General features: G+C 45.2%; 1 protein-coding gene across 2 annotated transcripts; it reads right to left on the bottom strand.

Annotated features, from left to right (window-relative positions):
• Positions 1-17027: 17027 nt before the first annotated feature.
• Positions 17028-23090, bottom strand: LOC109784781 (nuclear/nucleolar GTPase 2). Of its 2 annotated transcripts, none has more exons than XM_020343377.4 (13): positions 22964-23090; positions 22635-22711; positions 22074-22422; positions 20733-20866; positions 20364-20493; positions 19939-20099; positions 19701-19802; positions 19495-19599; positions 19285-19413; positions 19065-19205; positions 18586-18686; positions 17919-17976; positions 17028-17633 (listed from the first exon to the last, which is right to left on the bottom strand). In XM_020343377.4, exons 3-13 carry the CDS (start codon positions 22327-22329, stop codon positions 17331-17333), a joined length of 1620 nt encoding a protein of 539 aa, XP_020198966.1. In that variant the 5' UTR covers positions 22330-22422; positions 22635-22711; positions 22964-23090; the 3' UTR covers positions 17028-17330. The 2 variants fall into 2 exon arrangements, with proteins under 2 accessions (XP_020198966.1, XP_020198967.1); XM_020343378.4 differs by having other exon boundaries at positions 22074-22364.
• Positions 23091-27486: the final 4396 nt, after the last annotated feature.

Below are 27486 nucleotides of genomic sequence, written 5' to 3'. Positions count from 1 at the left end.
CTCTCAATAGGAATCCCACAAGGGGAGGTACATGAGCTAAGCTCCAATATCAAGATCTATTCTTAGCTATCCTCTAAATGAGTTAGGTGATGCCCTTATATAGTTTAGGGATGAAATAAGAGAGGAGGGGGATACAAGGGCAAAGCCCCAAGGAGGCACGCAGGCTCTCGGTGTGGTGCGGGCACCCGGGGTAAAGGGACCGGGCACCCGCACCGGTCAGGGATCCGAAGGAGGAGGGGCCGGGCACCCGGAGGACTCAGGCCCAGGCACCCGGGGTCGGTGCAGGGGCTGGGCGGCTTCGGCCGGGCACCCGGGGCCCTAAAGCCCGGGCACCCGGGGGTGTGCTGGGCCCGCGCGGGAGGTGGCCCGGGCACCCGAGGCAGCGGGGCCGGGCACCCGGAGTGGGCTGAGCCGGCAGCTGGAGGTGGCCCGGCCACCCGGGGCTGCGGAGCCGGGCACCCGGTGCGGCTGGGCCGGTGGCTGGGAGCGGCCGGGCACCCGGGGCCGGCTGGGGGCGATGCCCAAGCAGCGGCCGGGCACCCGATGCCAAAGAGTCCAGGCACCCGGGGTGTCCAGGGAGCTCCGACTCCTCTCGATCTTCACGATCCTTCCCTTCCTTTCCTTCTCCGTTGTCGCTTGTACCTCCGTCCTTGCCTCTTCACGGTCTTCGTCTTGATACCTAAGAGTGCATAACGCTTCTGATTGAGGTAGAACCCAATTCACGAGTGAATCCGAATGAAACTCGAAGTGGAAAGAGTTAACCTCGGTTTCGATGGCAAGTGCGTGTGCTCTTGTCCTAGATCCTCTCCGTGCTTGCGGTGGTGGTGTGACGTCCATGGTGATGTCGAGGGATGCTCCGCATCATCCCCCCCCCCTGGGAGAGATCCGTCCACGGATCGTGATCTTCATCACCATGGTAACGAGATGGCGTCGCCGTGTATAAGTGGACAACCACCAAGCACTTGTCATGTGGAAGCTCGAAATGGGCACTCTCCAATGTCGCACCGTCTTGTAGTTCCTTCAAAAGGAGCAAAGATAACAAGCACTTGGAAAAACAAATGTGATTGGCATTAAAGCAAAACCAAGCATTCAAGAGGTGATTCACCCAACAAGTGTTGTCATCAAGCATAGCATATGGTTTGACAAAGAAGTGTGGCATGGAATTTAAGCATCTAAGATGAGCACAATCAAGGACATCATGGATACAAGCATGCAAATGTGAGGTAGCGATGCAAATATGTTTGACAAGATAGCAAGCATCGACCTCAAGATCATAGCAAACATGCATAAAGCGCTCGAAAAATGGTTTATGGTAGGCATAAGAGTCATTCACAACACCAAAAGAAATGAAATGTCTAAACACATGGGACAAGTGCAAGACAATCCAAGCATAATGTGCATATGGTGTGGTGAAGAAAGTGAGGCACTCAACACAAATGATATAGCAATTTTGCAACACGTGCGAGGCAATCAAGTCATGAGAGCCAATAGTAGGCATATGCATATGTGAAGTAATGACATTGTTGCAACCAAACATGTGATAGGAGCAAGTAATCCGAAAATTTGATGCAACATGAGAAATCATAGAAATCAAGTCGTGCAAACTAGTGGAGCGAAGATGCAACACACTAGAGGAAGTCATGGCAATCATGTCATGCGAGCAAATAAGAGATATAGGTAATGCACATGACATATCGCGAGAACGAGCACAATGCAAGATCATAGTATCATCGTAGGAATGTGGCATAAATGGAACATGGCAATAACAAGCAATATCTCCACCAAGCTTGCAAATACATATACAAGTAGTAGAATCAATCATCATGTGTAATGCAAAGCATGGGTCACAAATGCATGGCAAAGGCATAGGAATGAGTATATCATGCAAAGTGAACATGGAAAGATGGGCATATAATATGTAATGGACGATAACCCATAACCATGTGAGAGCCATGTAGAAGAAATGCGCGAAGTCTTTACGCAAAGAGAGCGGTGGGAAAGGCAATCCATGTGATCCCAAGTCATCGGTGCTCTCTAGAGCTCGTTTTGTCAACTCATGGGATTGTGAGGTTGACAAGTATTCATGGGTACCTACACAAAAGAGACACAAACCAAAGAAATTGTGTTCGTGGTAAATGTACACATCATCCATCATGATGTGTATGTGCATGTGTGAGGTAGCACAAGATAAGCATCGCTCAAAGAAATTGGAAACATGGTATATGAACATGTCATCCATCATGAAAGAATAGTTGTTATGAATAACACGATGAGGACACAAATTGAGAATGCAAGTATATGGCACAACAATATCATTATGATTCATGGGGAGCATATTGTGCACATAATTATTGGGATCATGCAATGGATGGGATGGATCAAAATCTCCTAACATGGATGAGGAAACTATGGGGGTCTTCTCATGAGCAATATTGGAAACATCATATGGAGAAAATGGACAACACCCAAAACAATGCATATCCGAAGCTAGGTGGTCATGGCATGACATATGAGATACATGATGCAAAGGGAGCATATCAATATCATCACAAGAAAATCAAATGCCAATAACCATGGGCTTGTCATCTATGCCATATGTGCAAACTGTGTTAATTTTAATGGCATATGCATAGTCACTACGATGAGATTGCAAATATGACATATGGTTGATCTCATGCATAGCATATGACAAGTCAAGCGGATTGTCAAACATGATGTGACCAAGAGAATTATCACAAGAAATCCTATGTAACATGGCATCACAACTAATAGACTCCACATGGCAATCATCAAACTCATCATAAATGGGTAAATCATCGCATGGGGAAGTCGAACTAGCATGAAGCATGGCAATAGGTGGATCAACATCATGCAAGCAATCAATGTCAAGAGTGTCCACTAGTGGGACTAGAGCATCACCTTCACCTATGTTACCTTGTTCATTCCACTCAAGTGGTGTAGGTGAGGTGGCAAAGACCAAATGGTGGTCATCATCTTCATCTTGATGGAACCATGTGGGGGGTGCATCATATTCCACCATGGCCATCGTCTTGTCCAAAGGAAGGATGAAATCATCGCGAATCGGCGCGTCATCATATATGGGACCTAGCACCAAATGAGAAGACACAATAGAGGTAGAGGTCAAGTTGTTAGAAATGCAAATGGCCGCACGTGCCCTATAAACTTCCTCACTCTCTCTATGTGGTGGTGGCTCACTCACTCCCTCAAGGTAGGTGCACTCAATGTCACATATGGTGGAGTCACTCATCTCACTCAAGTGGCGGGGGTTGTGGCTCTCCTCACATGGGAATTGTGGCAACTCATCATATATGGGGCTAGTGGTGAAGTCACTCTCACTCTCCATATGGTGGAAAAAGTCACTCAAGTCATCATACGTCGCCGTGGTCGAAGGGAAAATCCCATGCTCAACCATCTCGTCGTCGTCGCCGTGGATGAAGGCCGAAGATGGCACATCATCGCTCTCCTCCAAGACCGAAGGGAAAATCCCATGCTCGATCATCTTGTGGAGCTTGGTCGTCGTGAAGTGAGCTTGGGGTGGAGAAACCTTGGCCTTCATGAGTTCTTGTTCCGCCTTGAGAGCACCAATGTAGTTGTCGTCGAGGGACTTGTAGTTCTCGAGGAGGATAGTCTTGGAAATGTCGTTGTTCAATCCCATCATGAAGTGGAACTTCATCGAAATGGGGTCGTCCACGCCGGCTCGTCGCAAGGCAATCTCCATCTCCTTGAAGTACTTGTCGATGGACTTGGATCCTTGGATGGTGTTCTCCAATTGGCGTAGAAGATGTTCCGTGTAGGTTGGAGGCACGAACTCTCGCCGCAAAGCTCTCTTCGTCTTGGGCCAACTCATGTCGTAGCCCTCCGAAGGTGTGTGAAGCCACCATGTGGACGCGTAGTCATGGAAGTTCCTTGTGGCGCACTTCACTTGATCTTCGGGAGGAACTTGATGTAGCTTGAGGTAGTCGTCCATTAAGCGTTCCCCCTCGAGATACTCCTCGGGTTCTTGAGTCCCATAGAAAGGAATCGCGTGGTCAATGTCGAGGTCATCGTAGCTCATGGAAGTCGCGGACTTGAGCTTGGGGAGCTTCTCTTGAGCGTAGTCTTGAGGTGCTTGTTGGCGAAGATGTCGTATGTCCGTAGGCGAAGATGCCTTGTAGTTGCTTGGCGAAGATGCCAAGTGAGATGGTGAAGCCATAGAGCGGTTGTTGGTGTAGAGCTCTTGACCTTCACGTTCTTGGTGGTGATGGTGTCGATGCCGATGTGATCTTGCCGGAGATGGTAGCTCGGAAGCATGTGCTCTTGAGCGTCTTCGCGAAGATGAGGAAGACCGCTTGTAGGACTTGATGAGGGCTTTGATCTCCTCCATTTGAGCTTGCATCTTGGCGTCTTTGGATTTGCTCGTGGCATCGAACTCGTCGTTGTTGTTGTAGACCGAAGGTGAAATGCCTTGCCTATCTATCACAAGACTCGAGTAGAGGTGAGTAGGAAATGAGATAAACAATACCAAGTTACCTTTCCCAAAGTTGAGGATGTATCCCGTTTCACTCAATGTGAGATGAAAGAATAGTGGAATTGGTACCGGACTTGTTCACTCACACCTATCAAGTAAAGCTTATGGAGTAGCTTGGTGAGGATAGTGGCACAAAAATTTGATGCAAAATGTTAGCAAGAGTCAATAATGTTGGAAAAGATTCACAAATTCGCAAGTGAAACAAGTATACCAATAGCAATATGTGGCACATGGAAACACACACACGGATAGATAAATTGGGTCGTGCAACCAAGGAATGAGCACAAAATGTGGAATCCACGGAAAACGCTCGTGTTGCACAACTCAAGAGAGACTCTAGCATGATTGCTCAATAGGCGGATACGACACTTGTGCACAACCTATAAGATGCAAAATGTAAGAGCTTTCTATCCCAAGTATGCTATGTGTATGATGTTCCCGGTGTTTGGCACGCGATGATCCAAGATGATCAATATGGTACTATGGTATGCAATGTGGCGATGCTATGGCTCTTGCTTACAAGCTCTTTGCTCTCCTTTCCTTTTTGCTTAAAAGCTTATTCTTCTTTTTCTTTTCTTTTTTGATATGGCCACTTATGCGAAATGCACCAACCAAGATAGCAATTTTGTATATGCGGGAACAATCTTGTGACACAAGTGATGATATGATGATACCAAGATGATACCAATATGATATGGTATGTATGCAATGGGAGGTAGGGATCACTAATGTGCACAAGTAACGTTGCCGGCAATACTCAAAGGCCAGTCTCGATAGGCAAGTGACGCAAAAATGGGGTAAGGGGTTAACAATGTAATGGCAAGAATGTACAATGATGGGATACCACGATACCAAGATGATATAGAGGTTACCGTTCTTCTTACGGTTAGGGTGTCAAAATGGTGAAGTGGTCGATGTCGAAGACGACCTCGTGGCAATGATGAGTGGCGGTGTTCTTGATGTAGATACCAAGATGATGTAGACCCGTCCCTAAGTAGCCGAAACACCTTAGGAAATGGTAAAAACCGCAAACTCAAAATCTCCAAAGGCAAATGTCAAATGGTGGTAGCGGAATGCGTTGGTGGTTCCGGAGTTAGCAATGCGGAAGTGGCGGTGGTGGTTGATGACGAAGCAACCATCCCTAAGTAGCCGAAACACCTTAGGAGACTCAAGTCACCACTCAAGTAACCACAAATGCTATATGGAACGAAATGGGTTAGGTTGCAGAAAGCTATGGTGGATTTGCGGATGATATGGTGGATAGCCTATGCAAAGATGCCAAAATGCCAAATGTTTGATGGATTCCAATGGTGGTAAAACCAAGATGAGAAGCTCGGTAACGTCGCTAGCTTTTCAACGAGCCAAAGAACACCCAAATCGGAGTTCGGGAGTGAAAGTTATGAATGAAAACGTAAAGTGCATGCGGCTGATTCTGGGGGGTGCGGGTGCCCGGGGGTGGAAGGTGCGGGCACCCGGGGTGGTCCGAGGCAAACAGCCCGGGGGTGCGGGTGCCCGGGGTTTGGGGTGTGGGCACCCGGGGTGGTCAGCGGGGGGTGCACGGGGGTCCGGGTGCCCGGGGTTTGAGGTCCGGGTGCCCGGGGGTGTCGAATTTGGGCGGAAATTCATGGGAAAGTGGAAGAAATTGGTGGATTTCGTGGAGGGAAAGGTGGAGATGGATGGGGGAATGCTAGATCCACTTGAAACCAAGCAAATCCGTGGATCAAATCCAACAAAACCTCATCAAACCAACAAATCACAAAAAAAATTGGGGCTATTTTTGGTGGGGAATTTTCGAAATTGGGGAAGAACACAACAAAATTGGGCTAGAAAACGGTGGGGGGGACTCCAAATTCGTGATAAACGTGGGTCATGATACCAAGATGTTGTAGGGTGGAACCCTAAGTGGAGATCTTTCACGAATTGGAGTGGGAATCCCAAGAACAAGATGAACACTAGGGGAAAATAAGAGGAACACTCAAGAACAAGTCCAATCACACATCCACTAGACAATCAAACACACAAGATCCACAAGGTACATGAACAACAAAAGGAAATAAGATACATGATAGAGTTCATCCCAAATCCTATGAAGGAGATGAGGGCTTGATGAATCCCTTAGGATCTTCTCCAAAGGAGGCCTTGTACTCCTATGGAGTCTTCTCTCTCAAGAGGAATCCCACAAGGGGAGGTACATGAGCTAAGCTCCAATATCAAGATCTATTCTTAGCTATCCTCTAAATGAGTTAGGTGATGCCCTTATATAGTTTACGGACGAAATAAGAGAGGAGGGGGGATACAAGGGCAAAGCCCCAAGGAGGCACGCAGGCTCTCAGTGTGGTGCGGGCACCCGGGGTAAAGGGATCGGGCACCCGCACCGGTCAGGGACCCGGAGGAGGAGGGGTCGGGCACCCGGGGGACTCGGGCCCGGGCACCCGGGGTCGGTGCAGGGGCTGGGCGGCTTCGGCCGGGCACCCGGGGCCCTAAAGCCCGGGCACCCAGGGGTGTGCTGGGCCGGCGCGGGAGGTGGCCCGGGCACCCGGAGTGGGCTGGGCCGGCGGCTGGAGGTGGCCCGGGCACCCGGGGCTGCGGAGCCGGGCACCCGGTGCGGCTGGGCCGGCGGCTGGGAGCGGCCGGGCACCCGGGACTCCACCGGCCGGGCACCCGGGGCCGGCTGGGGGCGATGCCCAGGCAGCGGCCGGGCACCCGGTGCCAAAGAGTCCGGGCACCCGGGGTGTCCAGGGAGCTCCGACTCCTCTCGATCTTCACGATCCTTCCCTTCCTTTCCTTCTCCATTGTCGCTTGTACCTCCGTCCTTGCCTCTTCACGGTCTTCTTCTTGATACCTAAGAGTGCATAACGCTTCCGATTGAGGTAGAACCCAATTCACGAGTGAATCCGAATGAAACTCGAAGTGGAAAGAGTTAACCTCGGTTTCGATGGCACGTGCGTGTGCTCTTGTCCTAGATCCTCTCCGTGCTTGCGGTGGTGGTGTGACATCCATGGTGATGGTCGAGGGATGCTCCGCATCAATAGCTCAATAATACTAGAACAATAATTTGATTTTGGATGTGTAAACATCGCTAGGCCAGCACCGTATACTCCACAGCGAGAAGTTTGTTGCCGGTTCATTCAAATGAAAAATGACATGTTGTACAGACGCTGAATTAGCATGTTGTTCCCTCCAGTTCATAATGGAGATTCTTTAGGAGCTGAACTTTGAAAACTTTGACGGCTAATATGTTTTGAATATTCAGATCCAAAATGATATGCGTTTCTCAGAAAATATTTCCAACATGTTATAATTTTACTGGGTATTATATGTACATATTATACCACAACAAAAACAAGTTGCCAAAGTTACATTTTGAATGCCGTGTAAAAGACACCACTTTTTCGTGAGCTAGAGGGAGTACTTCACTCACTGAATTTGCCCTAGTAATTATTTTGCAGATGGTATATACAGATTTGTCCGCATTTGGGTAGTCCCTTCTTTGTAACCAAACATTTTGGTACAGCCAAAACAATACAATCTTTACTCTCGAGAAAAAAATAAATGGGGCTTGTAAGCAACTTACTATCCCTTTCATCTCAGCTATCCGGTCCATTGTTTTCTCTGAATAAGCGGGGGACTGGTAAGCATTTGTCAGAATCTCTATTGCTTCAGCTGCCGTTTTTCTCCTAGCTTTGGAACTCTCTACAATTTCCTGCATGCATATGGGATCACATAGCCAAAGTAAAGATGCTGCACTTCTTGTTCAGAGTATCATACAACGAAATGACAAGGAAAAACAGGTACTACCTCGTCAAAATCTTTATTGATTGTCCTCAGGAAGTGGCCAGATGGGTTCCTCAGGTGTGGGCATGGGAAGCCACTTTCAGTGTAATATCTAAAAGGTCAATAACACAAATGTTTTTCTATCATAGGTCAAAAGTAATTCAGTAGGAATAAACTGGATGCTTTAGTATGTTTTCATTCTGAACGAAAAGAAACAACATTGGCTGCCACTTGTACACATTAACACGAGGCTTATTATACAACCAAAGTTCGATCAAGCCAATAGCAAATCTACTAATACACATACTACTGAACGTTTATAGCACTCGTGTAGCACTTCCAGCGAGGTTGACCAGCGAATAGCAAATCTGTAGCTACAGAGAGAGACGAACCTGTGGACGGCTGCATCTTTCTCCTACCCATGCTCGATGTTGACGGCGGTGCTGCCATGCCACCACGAGGAAGAGCAAGAGGAACACCTCCACCTGTGGCGTGGTGCGGCCGGGAGAAGAAGGTGGCCGCCGCCATCCGGTGGCGCCAACCGATGGGGGTTGGCCTGGTGCTCCTCCCTTTGAAGTCGCCCGTGCTCCCTCTATCGAGCATCATGGAGGAGTGGATGAAGAGGAGGCTAAGGTGAGCTCGTGTGGTGGCTAGCATTGGGAGAGGGACGGGAGGGAGAGAGAAGTGTACCTGGTCGCCCAGGAACGCCTCGCTAGAGCCAGAGATGCAAGGCCTGGGACGGTTCTTGGCGCCGGGAGGCCAAGCACGCGCCATGGCCAGCGGGAAGTGGAGCCGCTCATGGGGGCGAGGGAGGAGACGGAGAGGAGCCACCGGAGTCCACCGGCGACGAAGGCGATGCCCAACCCAAACCCCTAGCCACAATTGAGGGTCGCGAGCGAGCGTGAGAGGCCTTGCACCACAAATCTTGCTGGATGGGAGGAAGAGGCGGGTCAAGGGGAGGTCCTCGGGGTGTTGCGCGCTGCCGGGAGTGGGAGTGGAGGAGGAGTAGGCGAAGGCGGCGGCCGATGGATGAAGGAGATGGCGGCGGCGTGTGGTCACGGGAGGGGTGGAGGAGGAGCGAGTGCGGGCGCGGGTCTAGGGTTCTCTCCACGGGCGTGCTCCTGTTTTATATAAGTGTGTGCGAAATGACAAAAATGCCCTTGGAGGGTCACGGGAACTACAGGCGGTGGCACGGGCGAGAGTGGCACTGCTCATAGCGAGAAATATCGGACGGCTCACGTCAATCAGGTAAATATCCGATGGCCGAGGTCATCCAGGCGCGAGATCGGATGGCCCAGATCGCATCAGAGAAACAATCTGACGGCCAGCAGACACTGAGCTCTCACAGCGCTCGGTTTCCCCTTGGTTTCTTGTTTCTAGATGTTGAAATCTCAAAAATGGGCTTATATTTAAGAACGGGGGAGCAGCTGATTTTTTTCTTTATCTAAAAAACTGATTTTTAACTGAGGTAAATAATAGAGAATAGGGTTTGTTACAAGTACAAAGAACACGTTATTACTCTCGCAAAATTATTCACCCCAATTTTTTACTCCGACGATGACCCAAAGGTTGGGTTCGTTCGAGATAATGGTAAGCAAGATTGTCGGTGGAGTGTTTTTAAGCCTGAAAACTCTTGTGTTTCGTTCATTCCAAATTGTCCACAAGATAAGCATGGTGAGGGAGGATTGTTCGTTCTGTTGTTGAATCGAACCACTAAGCTAGCACAGTTGGGACTTAGAGTACCATGCATGAAACAAAAGAGTATTTTCATTCCTCTGCTCTACCAGCCAAAACTTAAAAGGACACTTCACACCCGATTTGAGACAGCAGACTGGAAACACCTTGCTTGTCGGTTTGGCATGCCGTCGGCACAGGTACTTGCCCACCAAGCCTCGACCAGTCCATGAAGGGCCAAGTGGAAGTGACCAACCCAAAGATGTGAAGTTTTTCGATGACCAAGAACCAAGGCCTTAGAGTGTAGCGACATGCAAAGTAGGTAAATACCGCAATTTGGCCACCCACGCTTGGCTAATCTATGGGCGGTCCAAATTTTATCTTGAAGTACCAACCAAGCAAAGAACTTGACTTTCGGAGGGAGCCCAAGCCTTCCAAACCATTTGGTCCATGGATGAGTGCACCATCCCTAGGAATTGCGCCTCGTAGGGGGAGGCCACCGTGTAGTGCCCACTAACCGTATGTTTCCACATAATGTCATCCTTAGCGAGCTTGTCAAGATGCTCCTCATGCAAGAGCATCCAAAGGGTGAAAAATTGTATGTTATGCTCAATGGAAACGGTGGTGGAGGGTTTGATCTTGAGAATCCACACATTGTGCTTGAGGCCTCCCGCACCTTCCAATTCTTTTCGTGAGGAAGCTTTGTGGATGAGCATGGCAATGTCTTTAGGCTTGCACCCAAGGAGCCAAGGTGAATCCCAAAAAGGGGTCTCCGCGCCATTATCAATAGTGATGGTAGTGGATGCATAGAAAAAATTGAGGTCCTCCTCATCACACGGGTTTCCTATCCCCCACCCACATCTTGGTAGGCTCCTTCCATTCATACCAAGGCCACCGCAAACAAAGAGCGCGCGCAAACTTGTTAGTGTTGAGAACCCCAAGCCCCCATAGTCAAGTGGCCGACAAACAATCTCTCAATTCAGCTTGCATTTTTTCTCCTATCATCTTGTCCGAGCCGGACCATAGGAAAGCTCTCTCAAGTTTGTTTACATTAAGAAGGGTGCTTGGCGGGATGACCAACGATGTGATGAAATAGACCACTTGGGAAGTGATCACGAACTTGATAAGAGCCATGTGTCGAATGGTGTTGATGTTTGGCCCTCATAAGTTGTCAACTTGCTTGCAACCTTGTCCATAAAAAAATGTAGATCCAACAACTTCAATTGCCAAACTAAGAGATGAAGTCCCAAGTACCGCAAAGGGAAGGAAGCCCTAGTTGTTGGGAAACTTTGGGTTATATGATCAAAGTGAAGATGATTGCAACGAGTGGGAACCATTGAACTCTTGTGGAAGTTGGTGTAGAGTGCAGACTAAGGCATAGGCTAGTGGTGGGAAGGGGTTGATGCCTTCCCACCCACCCAGGTTCTAGGCATAGTACTTGCAATTTGGGTTTGTTGCACCAATTATACTGTAGGGGGTTCCCTTACAGTCTTTCTATTAAAAAAAAGTTGGTGCAAAGGTCTGTGACCTCCCCAAAGCGTCGCAAGATTATCAACATCTTTTTCTTGATCGGAGCCATGAACACAGCCGCGTCGTCCGCATAAAGAGACACTAGTGTAGAATCGGGCTATAATCCCGGTCCGTAAGGGCATTTAGTGCCGGTTTCAGAACCGGCACTAAAGTGTTGCGACTAAACACCCCCCCCCCCCCCCTCCGTTAGTCCCGGTTCAGCACGAACCGGCACTAAAGGCCAGCCACGTGGCACGAGGCCGCGCCGTGGGCTGGGGGAACTTTAGTCCCGATTGGTAACACCAAATGGGACTAAAAAGTTATTGGTTTTCCATTCAATTTTTTGTTTTATGAATTATGGTTTAATTATTTTTTAATTAATTATTTTTCATTTCAAACATATTTGATGATACTACGTACTGTACACGTTATGCATTATATATATATATATATATATATATATATATATATATATATATGACAAATTTTATCTACCACCAATTAGCTAGGTGCCCTCCACGTGTCCCCTTTCCTCTCCCTTAAACGTAGCATCAAGTCTACCGGGTCGAGAGATATGGTTAACGGGTGTTGTAATCCAATAGGCAGCGACTTCGTTTTTGTGATTAAAATAATCCGGCAAGCTAATGACGCGCTGGTCCAACAACCTCCTCAATTCTGTGTGCAACAACTTGTCTATGAGATAAGGATGCAAACGAGATCCGATTATTCTTGTTAGGTGGAGGGCAATTTTTAGTCAGATTAGTTTTCGTTAAAAAAAGGTAGCGTGCAAACGTTATATCTCTTGGATTTTCTACACAATATAGTAAACAATGTATAATACTTTTAAAACCATTTGGAGTCTGTATACTTGTAGTATGGAGTATTAACCACTGGAAAAAATAGCGCGCTATAGCATATGGAGAATTGTCTCGCTAAATATATCAGCGTACAACGTCTCGCTAATAGCACGTTGTAGCGCGATATAGCACGCTAATAGCATATTTTGAGGTCGCCGCTATTTTGCTGTAGCGCGCTATTTTTTTCATTGGTATTAACATATAACTATTGGAGTATGGAGTATGGCCTTTACGTGAAATACCTTGGCGTATAAAATAGTACCACAAAAACATAGTATTGTGTATGTAGTATACCTCTTTTTAAGAAGTATACGGGTCTACATACTACTCTTTTTTTGGGGGGGAAGTGTACATACTAGTCTCGTTAGTAGGCAGGTGTCCATGCTACTCTTAGTTGTAGTATGGAGTATATTACAAAACTTAGAATGGAGTATGTGTGTATTTTCTTTTGAAATGGTAGTACATAATTTTTTCACTTATAAAAAAATCATATAACTTTTCTTTGAACCAAAATATTGAGTAGTATATTCATTCCAAAAAATAGTATATCCAGAAAGTGACACGCAATATATCAAGAAAAAATGTAGTATTGCTATAAAACGAATATGGTGCCATTTTTCGAAAGTATGGAGCATATATTACATGCTGAAAGGAGGAGTATATAGAATGGAGTAAATTTTTTAGAACATATGGAGTATATAGTGTGTTATATATTTTCAAAAAAGTATGGAGTATTTCCCTTTAGATGAAGTATAGAGTATATAGCATGAAAAACTAATGTATAATATAAATAATAATGTACTCCCTCCGATCCAAAATAAGTGTCGTGGTTTCAGTTCAAATTTGTACAAAAATCACGGCACTTATTTTGATTACATCATAAATGCCGTATATACGCCACCGAGCGGTCTCCGGCGAGGACGAAGTAAATTTAATGCATGCGGTACGTGCCAACTTGAAGTAGTATGTAGTATATAAAAAAGGATAGTGGTATGAATTAGTATATACACAAAAGTAGTATGTAGTGTATAGACGTCCCTAAAAAAATTATGTAGTATATACACACAATTAGTATGTAAAAGAATTAGCATGGATCGTGTGTATCACAGTCATGGTTACAAGTAGTTCGTTGATAAATTCATGAACTCCGGTCTGTGATTGATGCTCAAATGTTGCCTAGATGGATGTGGATGAGAGACCCAAAAATACATTGTTCTTTACTAGGAAATTAACAGTATATTTCTGTGAAGTACAAACGAATATCACGCATGCTACAACCGCCTTTATTAGATCTTGGAGTATCGTGTTCCTGAGCATGGGTCGGGTATGCGGACGTCATCATCGTCGACGGCGATCGACAACGTTGCATGGTTTGGCTGGTTGTCGTCGGCGACGGCAGTCGGCAACGTCGCATGATTTGGCTCGTCGTCATCGTCGACGGCGGTGAGTGATGTCGCATGTTCAAGTACACCACTAGTTGTCATCTCCATCACGCGTACAGTCACCCACAGGTCACCGGCGAACATAGATCAACCTTGTGCATGTCACGTCGCCTCAACGCATTACTCCCTGCGGTGCTCATAGCCTGTTGATCCACATGAAGCAATAGAGATGAGAGTTGAAAGATCAAGGGACGAATCATGGAAGCATGCACCTGATGTTCAAATTTCATGTATATAAGCCTATGGATGCACACAAACCTGCAGTCGGCTAACCACGTCGCCGCATGCATTGAGGACGGATGGTGCCGCCTGTCACGACGCCGGCAATCAGTTTTGGAAGCCCTTGGTCAAGATCGCATCCAATCTATGGATATGACACATGAGAAATTCCTGATCTGATCGAGGAAACAAGAGAGAGAAAGTCAACTAGCCATAAGCGAGAAAAGAACAATAGATATCCCCAGAATATAGGAACGGTAGTTCTCCATTGCGGGTCGGGTTCATATTTTAAACCCGCTAATTCCAACGCAACAGAAAAACCATTAAGGCTGCACGCATCTTGGAATAATGTATGGTGGATGAGGTAGAGGTAACTACCACTATGTGGTAGGAAGGATTTTCCCTATATATCTTGACCAAGGGCTTCCAAAACTGATTGCCGGCGTCATGACAGGCGGCACCATCCGTCCTCAATGCATGCGGCGACGTGGTTAGCCGACTGCAGGTTTGTGTGCATCCATAGGCTTATATACATGAAATTTGAACATCAGGTGCATGCTTCCGTGATTCGTCCCTTGATCTTTCAACTCTCATCTCTATTGCTTCATGTGGATCGACAGGCTATGAGCACCGCACGGAGTAATGCGTTGAGGCGACGTGACATGCACAAGGTTGATCGATGTTCGCCGGTGACCTGTGGGTGACTGTACGCGTGATGGAGACGACAACTAGTGGTGTACTTGAACATGCGACATCACTCACCGCCGTCGACGATGACGACGAGCCAAATCATGCGACGTTGCTGACTGCCGTCGCCGATGACAACCAGCCAAACCATGCAACGTTGTCGATCGCCGTTGACGATGATGACGTCCGCATACCCGACCCATGCTCAGGAACACGATACTCCAAGATCTAATAAAGGCGGTTGTAGCATGCGTGATATTTGTTTGTACTTCACAGAAATATACTGTTAATTTCCTAGCAAAGAACAATGTATTTTTGGGTCTCTCATCCACATCCATCTAGGCAACATTTGAGCATCAATCACAGACCGGAGTTCATGAATTTATCAACGAACTACTTGTAACCATGACTGTGATACACACGATCCATGCTAATTCTTTTACATACTAATTGTGTGTATATGCTACATAATTTTTTTAGGGACGTCTATACACTACATACTACTTTTGTGTATATACTAATTCATACCACTATCCTTTTTTATATACTACATACTACTTCAAGTTGGCACGTAACGCATGCATTAAATTTACTTCGTCCTCGCCGGAGACCGCTCGGTGGCGTATATACGGCATTTATGATGTAATCAAAATAAGTGCCGTGATTTTTGTATAAATTTGAACTGAAACCATGACACTTATTTTGGATCGGAGGGAGTACATTATTATTTATATTATACATTAGTTTTTCATGCTATATACTCTGTACTTCATCTAAAGGGAAATACTCCATACTTTTTTGAAAATATATAACACACTATATACTCCATATGTTCTAAAAAAATTACTCCATTCTATATACTCCTCCTTTCAGCATGTAATATATGCTCCATACTTTCGAAAAATGGCACCATATTCGTTTTATAGCAATACTACATTTTTCTTGATATATTGCGTGTCACTTTCTGGATATACTATTTTTTGGAATGAATATACTACTCAATATTTTGGTTCAAAGAAAAGTTATATGATTTTTTTCATAAGTGAAAAAATTATGTACTACCATTTCAAAAGAAAATACACACATACTTCATTCTAAGTTTTGTAATATACTCCATACTACAACTAAGAGTAGCATGGACACTTGCCTACTAACGAGACTAGTATGTACACTTCCCAAAAAAAAAGAGTAGTATGTAGACCCGTATACTTCTTAAAAAGAGGTATACTACATACACAATACTACGGTTTTGTGGTACTATTTTATACGCTAAGGTATTTCACGTAAAGGCCATACTCCATACTCCAATAGTTATATGTTAATACCCCATACTACAAGTATACAGACTCCAAATGGTTTTAAAAGTATTATATATTGTTTACTATATTGTGTAGAAAATCCAAGAGATATAACGTTTGCACGCTACCTTTTTTTAACGAAAACTAATCTGACTAAAAAATTGCCCTCCACCTAACAAGAATAATCGGATCTCGTTTGCATCCTTATCTCATAGACAAGTTGTTGCACACAGAATTGAGGAGGCTGTTGGACCAGCGCGTCATTAGCTTGCCGGATTATTTTAATCACAAAAACGAAGTCGCTGCCTATTGGATTACAACACCCGTTAACCATATCTCTCGACCCGGTAGACTTGATGCTACGTTTAAGGGAGAGGAAAGGGGACACGTGGAGGGCACCTAGCTAGGTGGTAACTACCATTGTCATTGGTGGTAGATAGTGCACACGTCTCCGCCCTGCGTGTCCTCGACAGTGTAGCCGATGCGTCAAGCAGAGAGTCTGGTCGGGGGCAGGTCTCGTGCGTGGGGCGGCAAAGGCGCGTGCAAGGCCGGCGGCTAGTGCGTCGAGGGGTGAGGCGTTGGTGGTGGCTCCCACGTACCTGAAGGCAGCTGTGGTGGCGGAGCCGGAGGCCGCGGTGGCTCGAGTCCATGGCGGAGGATGCATGGCATCATGGTTTCAGCCTTTCAGGTGCAGCCGAGCGGAGCGGGCGACGGTTGGGCGGAGCGGCGGCGTGCGGGGTCAGTTTTCGTTTGCGAGGGGATTATGGTTTTGCTAGCGATCCATTTCGTTAAGAGAGATTTTAGACAATTACATTGATGATTAGAGAGCTGGTATGCTTAATTGTGGATCTGCGCTTTCATGCTTTTATAGGGATAGTAGATAGCAACAAAGAGAAAAATGTCTTTGATACAAAGAATAGTAATCAGATAGTACAATCTCTCCCTCACATTTCTCCAGCCAAATTTGTAATATGATATAGTATCATAAGGTAAGGGTAACGCAGATCCACGTGTGTCAACATCAAGTGGAAAACAAAAATTAGAAAGGCATACTTGCAGAAGTTGCATTTTGAACCAAATGGTATTTATCTATGTATAAAACAGGGTGTGAAATCCAACTAGAACTTGAGGTGAACAAAAGACAAGTTTTGATGTAGATGCCAACAACGCTCTACCTAATCCATTAGAAAGCTACAGATAACATGAACGATACATATCAAAGGATTGTCCCCCCTGCGTAACTGTGTCCTTCATGGCAAACCGTGAATAACTTCGCTGGCACTCATGAAGATGTTTGCGGGCAAAAATACCAGGGATCTTCTCATGCAGGATTGCTAGCCTTTCAGTCTTTTACCAAAAGGTCTGATTGCTCCGGGAGTTCACTGTCTTCGCCATTTCTGCCAAGTTCCTTCTGGCAGGGGACATTCATAGTTTGCTGCGAAGAGATAATTCCCGCAATGGCTTTCATGGCAGCAGCAGCCCGGTCACTGCTGACCACTTCCTCACCAGATCCCTCCACAGGTTCAGTAATCTTAGAAGGACCATCTTCATTCTGCTGCGGCGGAGGCACAAAAAAGGGTATCTTGCCCCTCTGCCAGTCATGAAGTACCATCTTGGCTGCTGTTGTCAGATCAGGTTCCCCACCCTAAGAATCAAAAACAGAGGTTGAGAATGAAGCAATAGATCAGCCCACCCATGTGCTGGGGGCTGGCTAGTCTAGGTTTTGAGTTAACAGCGTTCATCAATATTCTAATCATAAAAGTCAGTAGCTGTATGTTCAACTCTGAATATAGTGAAGTCGAATATATTACTTATTATATAGACATACAAGTGTTACGAAATTGCAGTACAGTATGTTCATCTCTGAACAGGCAAGAGAAATATTTGGCAAAATTGTAGTAGGAACGGATATCACAAGTTTATGCTGTACCTTGAGTAGCTTTCCACTCATCTTGCTCAGCTGGACGAGAAAATCATTATCATCAGCCCTGGTGAGAGCAAAATCAGTAAGTATAAAAGATGTGTCATCTCCTCCGGCTGTGGGTTTTAGTTATTATAGTGAAGGAACACCATCAGGTCAACAATGATGTGTGACGTTCATTATGGACCAGAGTACTTAATAACCAGATATGCCAAGAGCTCCAGAGTTCTAAACATTAGGAAGACTTCAAAAGCAACGCTGTGCACAAAAAAACACAAACACAGCTAATAGGCTGCTATTAGCACTATAGCTAATATAGTTTGCAGCTGTGATATATATCATCTTTAAACGTTACTCCCACGGTAGTGATTAGATATGATTTTTATGATCTTGTTTTTACTCCGTTTATGTTATGTTCAGTTTATAAGCATGGGATTATTATTTGATGCTTTAGCACCGCTATTTAGTTTTTCAGAATATTAATCAGTGTTACCTAGATACTACAATATCTAGCTTCGGTGACTGCCTTTCCAGGACCTTGCCGCTAAGAAGCTTTATCAGAAGAGAAAATATGTGTGCTCAGAAAGGAACACAGCTAAAATAAAAGTAAACTAGAACCTTCGGTTGTGTGTGTGGGTGTGTGTGGGGGGGGGGGGGGGGGGGGGGGGGGGCGTACCAGTCTTGTATTTTGTAAGCTCTTTGTAGATGCTCCTTCTTTACACGCCTTAGAACTTCCCCAATGTGCTCAGAAGCATCATCCAAATTTGTCACCCGTACCTGGTGACAAATATTAGTACGTTATTTACTAAAAAAAACTCAAAACTAGCATTGCTAAACCAGTGCTAGTCAAGAAAAACAAATATTACTGTCATTCCATAAAATAGGACACAACTCTGTACCAATGCCCTTCCTACAATGCAATGTCATGAAATAACAATATACATGAAGACATGGAAATGATGGTTGCAATTAAAGGAATATAATTACTTTCATGTTGAAATGGAAGTTCAACACTTCCTTGAAATAGGAACAAAGATGAGAACATAAAAAAAACAAGATGGGAAAGATAAAAACAGATGAACATAATAAGAAAATGCTTGAATATCTGCAATTTCAAAAAGAGAAGACAAAAAGGGCACAAGTAGAGATACATACCACACCCTTAAGAACTACATCAGTCTCTGTATCATTGTTTTGGTACACAACCCCAGGGCAATCAATTAAGAAGATTCTTTTAGTCATGGTGATGTATTGCCACACCTTAGTCTCCCCAGGAATGGGAGCTACCTTGCAAACCTACAGGTATATAAAAATTCATCAGAAATTTTTCCTAAAAATTTTGTCATCTAAAGGACAAGAAAGAAAAGACAATTACAGTCTTGGAGCGTAATGTGTTGATAACTGAGGACTTCCCAACGTTGGGATATCCAACAAATCCAACAGATATGGCTTGCTTGTCACTCCTCAAACGGGCAAACTGCCTTAATACTGAAAGAAGAGATCCCTGGAAGTGGTTCAAAAGTATAAGTGCACACTATAAAGGAGCACAACAATCATAACACAATATAAAAAAAAACTCACTTACTTTTCCAAATGACTTGTTGATGCTTGCATGGAATGCTAGGGTGGGATAGTCCCTCGATAGAGTACGCAACCACCCTTTTGTTGCCCAAGCAGGTATTAGATCACACTGAACAACAAATGAAATGTGCCCAATCATCATTGTGTTGTAATGCATTGCAACAGGTAAACAATCAACATTTGCACTAAGAGCACAACTTAAAATGATACCTTATTTAGTAAGAATACCAGGTGTTTGTGCTTGGCATTCTCCTTCAGATGTTTCTCCAGATGGTAGCATCTCGTGCCCATTGGATCCCTGGCATCCAACACCTGTGGAAGAAATAACAATTTAAGCAATCAATATATACAGATACTAATTTAAAACAATACCTACATGCACAGAAATTCTATTGATTACATAGTGAAGAGTAACTCTGATGGGGTCACCACATTGTGTAACACTGACCTGCACAACAACATCTGAAGAGTCAAGAACTTTATAAAGTTCACCCCAAATTCTTTTGCTTTGTCCCTTCTCAAACATATTATGCCTGACTAGATCCCTTAAGCCATCTTCCTCTTCATCCTTTGGCAACTTTGATGAAGCATGTTTTTCCTCAAACGCATCTAAAAAGCACAAAATAAAAGTTTACCAAGATACACAGCTATCCTTGACAAATAATACATGCAACTTCATGCAATTAAATATTACTTTAGAAAATTATATGGAACTTCTTAAGACTGACACACTTATTCTTTGTCATATACAGTAGCAGATGAACAGCCAGTAGGCCAGATTTCTTTGTAATATGCATGCAAAGTTGAATGACATATTCGGCTCTAGCTCCAGAACTGGAGACCAATCTTAAAGCTAATTGCTCTGACTCGTACCTTGAGAATCATCAGCTTTCTTTATTAGAGATTCATAATCAAGACTGGATAGTTTTGGTCGTTTACGCTTGCCCTTTGGTCCAAAGGCATGCTCAAAAGGCTCAGTGTCAAGAAGATGTGCACGAGCTTGCTGTATAATCAACATGAGCGAACATATGTGAGTAGAAAAATCATATTACAATATGATACTTCACAATAATGTGGAAGGTTCCAAGCTATTTAACCAAAAATAAAATTGAACCCAGGAGTACAAGTAATTAAGTTAAACACTAGTTTCAGCAAAATAGTGTCAGTCACATACACTAATACTCCATGAGCTGCACGTGCAAAATCAATGTCAGGATGATAGAAGTATACATAAGTGTTTACCTTCTGATGATCCTGCAAAAGCGATAGTGGCAGCTGTTTAGATTTCAGTAACACACTGTAGTTATTTGTAAGCCGTGCCTGGAGTTCTTGCCTGAAATATTCAAGTTCTTTCTGATTGATAACTCGTGTATTTCCTGTGATAACCAAAGAGGCAGAATAATACAATCAACATTCACTGTTACACCACCAGGCTTATAATGGAATAAATTCGTATACAAATTTAATCGTCAATCATCTGCACTGCACATCCTGTGACAGTATAACAAATTCAATCCAGCATACATCATAACAAAGTTTGAATTTACCAACTGTTATGTAGACGATCTGATGTATCACCCACCAAGTTCACTATATGTACTGTGTCTTAGCAATTACTTGAGCCAATCAGTACTCAGACAGACTCTAATCAGCAAAAGAGCTTTAGGCATGGTAATTGCTACACTACTAACTGGATACAAAAATGAAACCATAACATCTTCTCTGCTCTCCTCGTACATCTATCAAGCTCCCGACTGCTCCTAACAGCACGTTTGATTGGGGGGGTTGGAGCTAGGGAATGGGAGTTTCAGATGGGTGAGACATAAAATCTCTTGATTGGATCAGGGACTTGGGAATTAAGAAGGGAAGTGGCAAGGGAATTAGTAGGCCCAACTCCCATCGATCTCTTCCCTAGGGGGGCCCTGGTAATTCAACGAAGGAATGGGAGTTGATGTTTAAGAAAAATTGTTGCAGATTTGTTGGCCCAGCTCACGTAGCGAAAGAAAAAGCTCTACAGGAATCCTAACTAAATAGTTGCGGCAGTATCATTTTTCCTCCAAATAAATCGGCGAGCTAACTGCTCCCTAATCTGTAGATGCAACGCCAGGCACGAGTACATCTCAGCCAAGCAGCAAGTTGCATCCCATCTGTTTTTTCAATACATACATTCAGATTTTGCTAGCAACAGAGTTTGATTCTTTATCTTTCCATTTACAAACCGATGCAGATCAATTTTCCTTTCAAATTTTTTTCCTGGCTTCACATGTTACAGATTGGTTTCATCATTTACGTGTCCCCTTCCTTTTCCTTTGTTCATGATAATTATTCCACAAATTATTTCCAAGACCACAGCAAACATGGGATTGGGACTAATAGTTCACTTCCCAAGTCTAATCCCTCAGACAACTCCCTCTCATAAATTCCCATTCCCTTTCCCTTAATCTACCAAACACGCTGTAAAAGTGTACACATCCCTACTTGATCCAAATCAACAGCAACGTAATTACCTGCCCTCGTATCTTAAGGGCATCGATCAAGTGCGCAACTAGAAAAACAAACAGAGAGGTAGGGGGATTTGCTCACCGAACCACCGGCGGTCAGGCTCGATGCGGGTGTTGGGGAGCTCCTTGGACTGGAGGTCGTGCTTGACGATCTTCCCACCGCGGTCCCTCATGGGCCTTAGTTTGTACATCTTGAGCCGCCGCACCGTGGCCGCGGACCGGCTCCCGCCGGCGGCGCCGCCGCCGCCAGCACCCTTCTTGTCATTGGGGCGGTTGACGTCGAGAGAGTGACGGGGCTTGCCCGACACATTCACTGACCGCTCTTTCTTCTTCCCCATCGCGCGCTGGGTGAAGCTCTCTGGTTGGTTTTCCCCTGTTTGTTTCCGTGAGATGAGAGGAGGCGGTTGAAGGAGGCGGCGAGGAGGGAGAGGCTATCAAAAATATTACACATCACCATAGATTGCAAATATGTACTGGACAGCAGCAATTTGAACAAAATCATGTATTGGACAGCAGCAATTTGAACAAAATCATGTATTGGACAGCAGCAATTTGAACAAAAACGTGTACTGGACAGCAGCAAGTTGAGCAAAAAATGTACTGGACAGCAGCATATACAAGGGGGGAGGAAGAGGGTTCATACCTTGAGGAGAGGAGGGTCTGATTCCCTCTGCCGCCGCGCCGGAGTGCCGCCCTAGACCCCTGCCTTCTCCTGGTATCCTGCATATCGAGAGAGTACGAGATGAGCAACAATGGAAACCGGCGGCGCCGGAGATGGATCGAGGGAGGGAGGTCCAGCGGCGCAAGATCTGGAGCGAGGGAGAGGGCTGGCTCTGCAGGAGATGTAGCGAGGGAGAGGGGACGCGGCGCGCACGAGCTAGGAGAGGGGTCGGCGGCGCAGCAGAGAGAGCGGGAGGGAGGAAAGGGCCGGCGGCGAAGCAGAGAGAGGGAGGAAGAGGGCCGGCGGCGCACCTGAGCGAGAGGAAGGAGGAGGTCGAGCGGCGCCAGGAGAGGAGCAGCGATAGGGTTTGCGGGAGTGGGAAAGGGCTCGTTCCGCGTGATGCTTATCGGGGTCGAGTGGGTTCTGTTCCGGTTGGCCTACCGAACACTGGAACGAGGCCTAGTAACGGGTCCGACCCATGACATTCCGGCCCGTGACTGCAACCAAACACACCCTAAGCGCCCGAACAGGTAGCTGGCCCCCGCTGCGGCGCATTGTTGGGCCGGCCCGCGAAGGCAAAGGGCAGAAAAGCGCAAAAAAAATGCGGCTCGCCAGGATTCGAACTTGCAACACCAAGTCTCCGGCCGAACTTATAACCACTACAGCAACTGAAAGTTGTGACTGGTCATAGTTCAATCAGTATAAGAACAAGTGTGCCCGCTATTTTTCTATCACCTAGGTTTTTTTATTTAAAAAATTTCATGAATTTTAAACAGTTAATCGATTTTGAGAGAAATGTTTAACATTTTTCGAGAAAAAGTACATAAAGTTAAAAAAGTTCATCGCTTTTGAGAAAAGTTCATCGATTTTGAAAACATGTGATTACTACAAAAAAAGTTAATGAATTCAAAAAAGTTCATGAATTCAAAAACTTTGTTGAAATTGGAAATAGTTCATCAATTTAGAAAAATTTCATTGAATTTGAAAAAAAGTTCACTTTTTTAAAAAAAGGTTCATCAAATTTTAAAAGTAGTTCATCAATTTTCAAAAAAGTTCATCGATTTGTTCAAGAAATTCAAAAAAAGTTCATCTATTTAGAAGAAAAGGTTCATGAATTTTAAAAATGCACACTAAAGAAAACAAAAGGAGGAAACAGAAAAAAGGAAGAACAAAAAAGAAAAAAAAGAAACTAAACTAATGGACGAAATAAAAGGAAAAGACCAAGCATCTGTGCAGCACGCGGGATGGATAACTTGGTGGTTGGAACGAGGCACTTGCGATCAAGGGGTCGCCGGTTCGAACCCCTTATCGCACTTTTTTTGCGCTCGCGAACACTAGAAACAATGGGCCGGCCAGGTTTGGAGCGATGCACGCGCCCGTTTGCAAAATGCACAGTAACGGGCGCCTGCAACGCCAAATAGGAAATCCCAGGGTTTTGTAGGACAGGCGACGGGGATGGGTCGGTCGACAGGCCATCTGCGGGCCGGGCTGATACTGTACGATACCTGGCCAAATGGGCCGTGCCTGGCAGGCCGGCCTGTTAGCACGTGTGCCTGGCCCGTGGTGGGCCGGCCCAGCACGTGATTAATCGGGTCGTGTCCGGCACGTGGCCTGCCTAGGGTCGTGCCTGGGCCTGGAGGCTGGGCACACGTGCCGGCCTGGCACGGCCCGTTTATTTTTTTAATGTTTTTAATGGTAAAATAGGCTAAAATTAGTTGGGATAACGGATAAACATGCCGATGGGCCGGCCCGTTTAATTGTTTTGTCGCGCCTGGGCCCTGGAGGTCAGCACGCGTGCCGGCCCGGCACGGCCCGTGTACTAAGCATGCCTGGTCGGCCGTGCCGTGCCTGGCCCGTTTAACTCAGGGCGAGCCGTGCCGGGCCGGACCGGCCCATTTGGCCAGGTATATACTGTACCCACCTCCCCAGGCTGCGTGTAGCGACCAGACCTCAAACAGTCTGATCTACCGTGCACCAGTGTCATCCCTGGATCAGTAATGCTGACACGCACAGTATTTGAAGGATTTATAACAGAGTAGCAATCACACACTTATTACATCGAGTATCTCAAAAGAGAAATAAGTATGACAAATATGGCTTAAGGCCATCTAAAACGATAACAGCGGAAGACTTGGAAGATAAGTGAGTCCATCAACTCCAACGGCATCACTGAGTATAAGACCACGACCTAAGGCACCTTACTCGTCGTCTGAAAAGTCTGCAACATGAAACGTTGCAGCCCGAAAACGGGTCAGCACATGGAATATGCTGGCAAAATAACACCTAGAGAGTAATGAACAGAATAATGCTATCACTACATGCATATTTGGCTGGTGGAAAGCTCTATGGTTCCAGTTTTGCGAAAAGCTAATTTTTCCCTACTGCAAAGGAATAAATTTTATTTAACTATCATGGTGGTTGTTAAACATTGAGAATGGTTGACAGCATCTCAATCCCAATTAAGTATCATCCTTAACCCAACAAAATTAATTTGAGTAACATGATGAGATTAACATGATAATCCAAGTACTAGATACTCAAGATGTCCATAACCGGGGACACGGCTAATCACGATTAGTTTATACACTCTGCAGAGGTTTGTGCATTTTTCCCCACAAGACTCGATCTCCTTTGTTGGATTACTCGCACTACATGGTGTTTGAGTAACGGATGACCGAGACACAGTCTTTCAGAACTGTTTGCACCTTACGATCGGGTAGACCGTTACACCTACTTTCCCCTACATCTGCTAGTCTACCACTGTAAGAATTCACACAACTTATTCAACTATGCTAGAGCCCATAATAGCTTGCGCCTGCACACGGAAGTTTCTAGCATGAATAATCTCATGATCCCTTTGAGCCTGGGTGGCGGTCCAAAAGAAAACAGGCAATCACTGGAATACCCAGGTGCCTCAATCCACCCATATGTGTGTTTAAGTTGCCACCTTAAGTAAACCATTAAATTAACAATCTCACATCTGTCATGGATACACTCACCCAATCCACGTCTACTAGCATAGCATAGCAATATGAGCAAACGTAGAAGTAACTCCCAAAGGTTTGATAACAAAACAGGTAATAGGTACTACCTCATCTACTTCCCAATACCCATAATTTAATTAGATCCTAATCATGCAATGTTTGAGGATTGGTCTAATGCAATAAAACTGGGTAGTAAAGGAGTATGATCAAAGTGTTACTTGCCTTGCTGATGATCCGTGAAACCTAGAGATTCGAAGTAGCAAGCGGCGCACTCCGGGTACTCTATCGCAAACAAACAAGCATACAGTAAGCACTCTACTAATGCACATGTAAAACTCAAATAAAAGATCTAATCAGAAAGTTCAACTTAAGAACTCCGGTTTGCAAAAAGAATCAAATCAAACGAAGCAACGAAAGTCAAACGGCGAAAGAAACAAGCTTCGTTTACTAATCTGGATCTAAGTCAAATTTTACAGTAACAAAAACTTGTTTGAGTTGGTTAAACGGAAAGAGAATTTCGAGACGAAACTCTAGGCGCTTGAATCGCCTGATTCCGATAAACGAGCGAAAAGATATACTAGAACGAAAATCGGATCAGAAATCGCGATCTGGAATAATCGCGGAAAATCCGAGAAAAAAGAAAAACTGACGAACAGTTTATCGAACGAACGTTCGTTAACTGTAACTAAACGATGAATACGTTCGTTAAAACGAACGAACGAGCGAACGCTCGCTAATTAACTAAACCGAGAAAAAAGGAAAAAAGAAAATAAACAGATCTAAAAAAATAAAAACAACCGCGGTTTTTTACCGCCGGCGGCGGCGACAACTCCGGCGGCTACCTCGGCGAGGGGCGGCGGCTCCGGCGGGGTCGGCGGGCGGCTGGGTCGGGCGTCGGGGCGGGCGGCGGTGGCAACGGCGTCGGGCGGCGGGGTGACGGCGGGCGACGGGCGACGGGGCGGCGACGTCGGCGGCGGCGGCGGATCCGGCGGGCAGCGGGGTCGGGCTAGGGTTAGGGTTCGGGGGCAGCGGCGGCTTGGGCCAACGGCGGGGTCGGGCCGCGACTTATAAAGGACCCGGCCAGGCGGAGTCCTGGCCGAACACGACCCATAGTCGGTTTCGTTTTTTTTTAATAAATACGCGCAGAAAAACAAACAAAAGAAATACTAAATGAACTCCAAAAATCCTGAAATAAATTTTCCCCGACTTATAAAATCAAGCCAGACAAGATGAACATTTATTTGGGGCCTAAATGCAATTTTGAAAAACGCGCATTTTTTCCTATCCAAATAAAATAGCGAAAAACTCCAAAATAAAATCTTATTTGATTTTTTTATTAAATCCGCATTATTCCTTTATTTTGGGAAAGTCATTTTATTCCCTCTCTCATATTTTTATAATTGGAATAATTAAAGATAAAATAAATAAAATCAAATGATCCTATTTTCAAAATTTGAGAATACCCAAATTTGAAAATAACGAAATCCCCAACTCTCTCCTGTGGGTCCTTGAGTTGCGTACAATTTCTAGGATCTAGCCAAAATGCAATAAAATATGATATGCAATGATGATCTAATGTATAACATTTCAAATTAAAAATTTGGGATGTTTGTGACGCCCCCGATTTGACCGTACACTAATCATGCACGCGAATGTGTACGATCAAGATCAGGGACTCACGGGAAGATATCACAACACAACTCTACAACATAAATAAGTCATACAAGCATCATAATACAAGCCAGGGGCCTCGAGGGCTCGAATACAAGTGCTCGATCATAGACGAGTTAGCGGAAGCAACAATATCTAAGTACAGACATAAGTTAAACAAGTTTGCCTTAAGAAGGCTA

Source organism: Aegilops tauschii, chromosome 6 (genome assembly GCF_002575655.3).
Source record: "Aegilops tauschii subsp. strangulata cultivar AL8/78 chromosome 6, Aet v6.0, whole genome shotgun sequence".
Taxonomy (NCBI): domain Eukaryota; kingdom Viridiplantae; phylum Streptophyta; class Magnoliopsida; order Poales; family Poaceae; genus Aegilops; species Aegilops tauschii.
The sequence above is the reverse complement of the archived record's forward strand: the minus strand, read 5'-3'. Positions and strand labels throughout refer to the sequence as shown.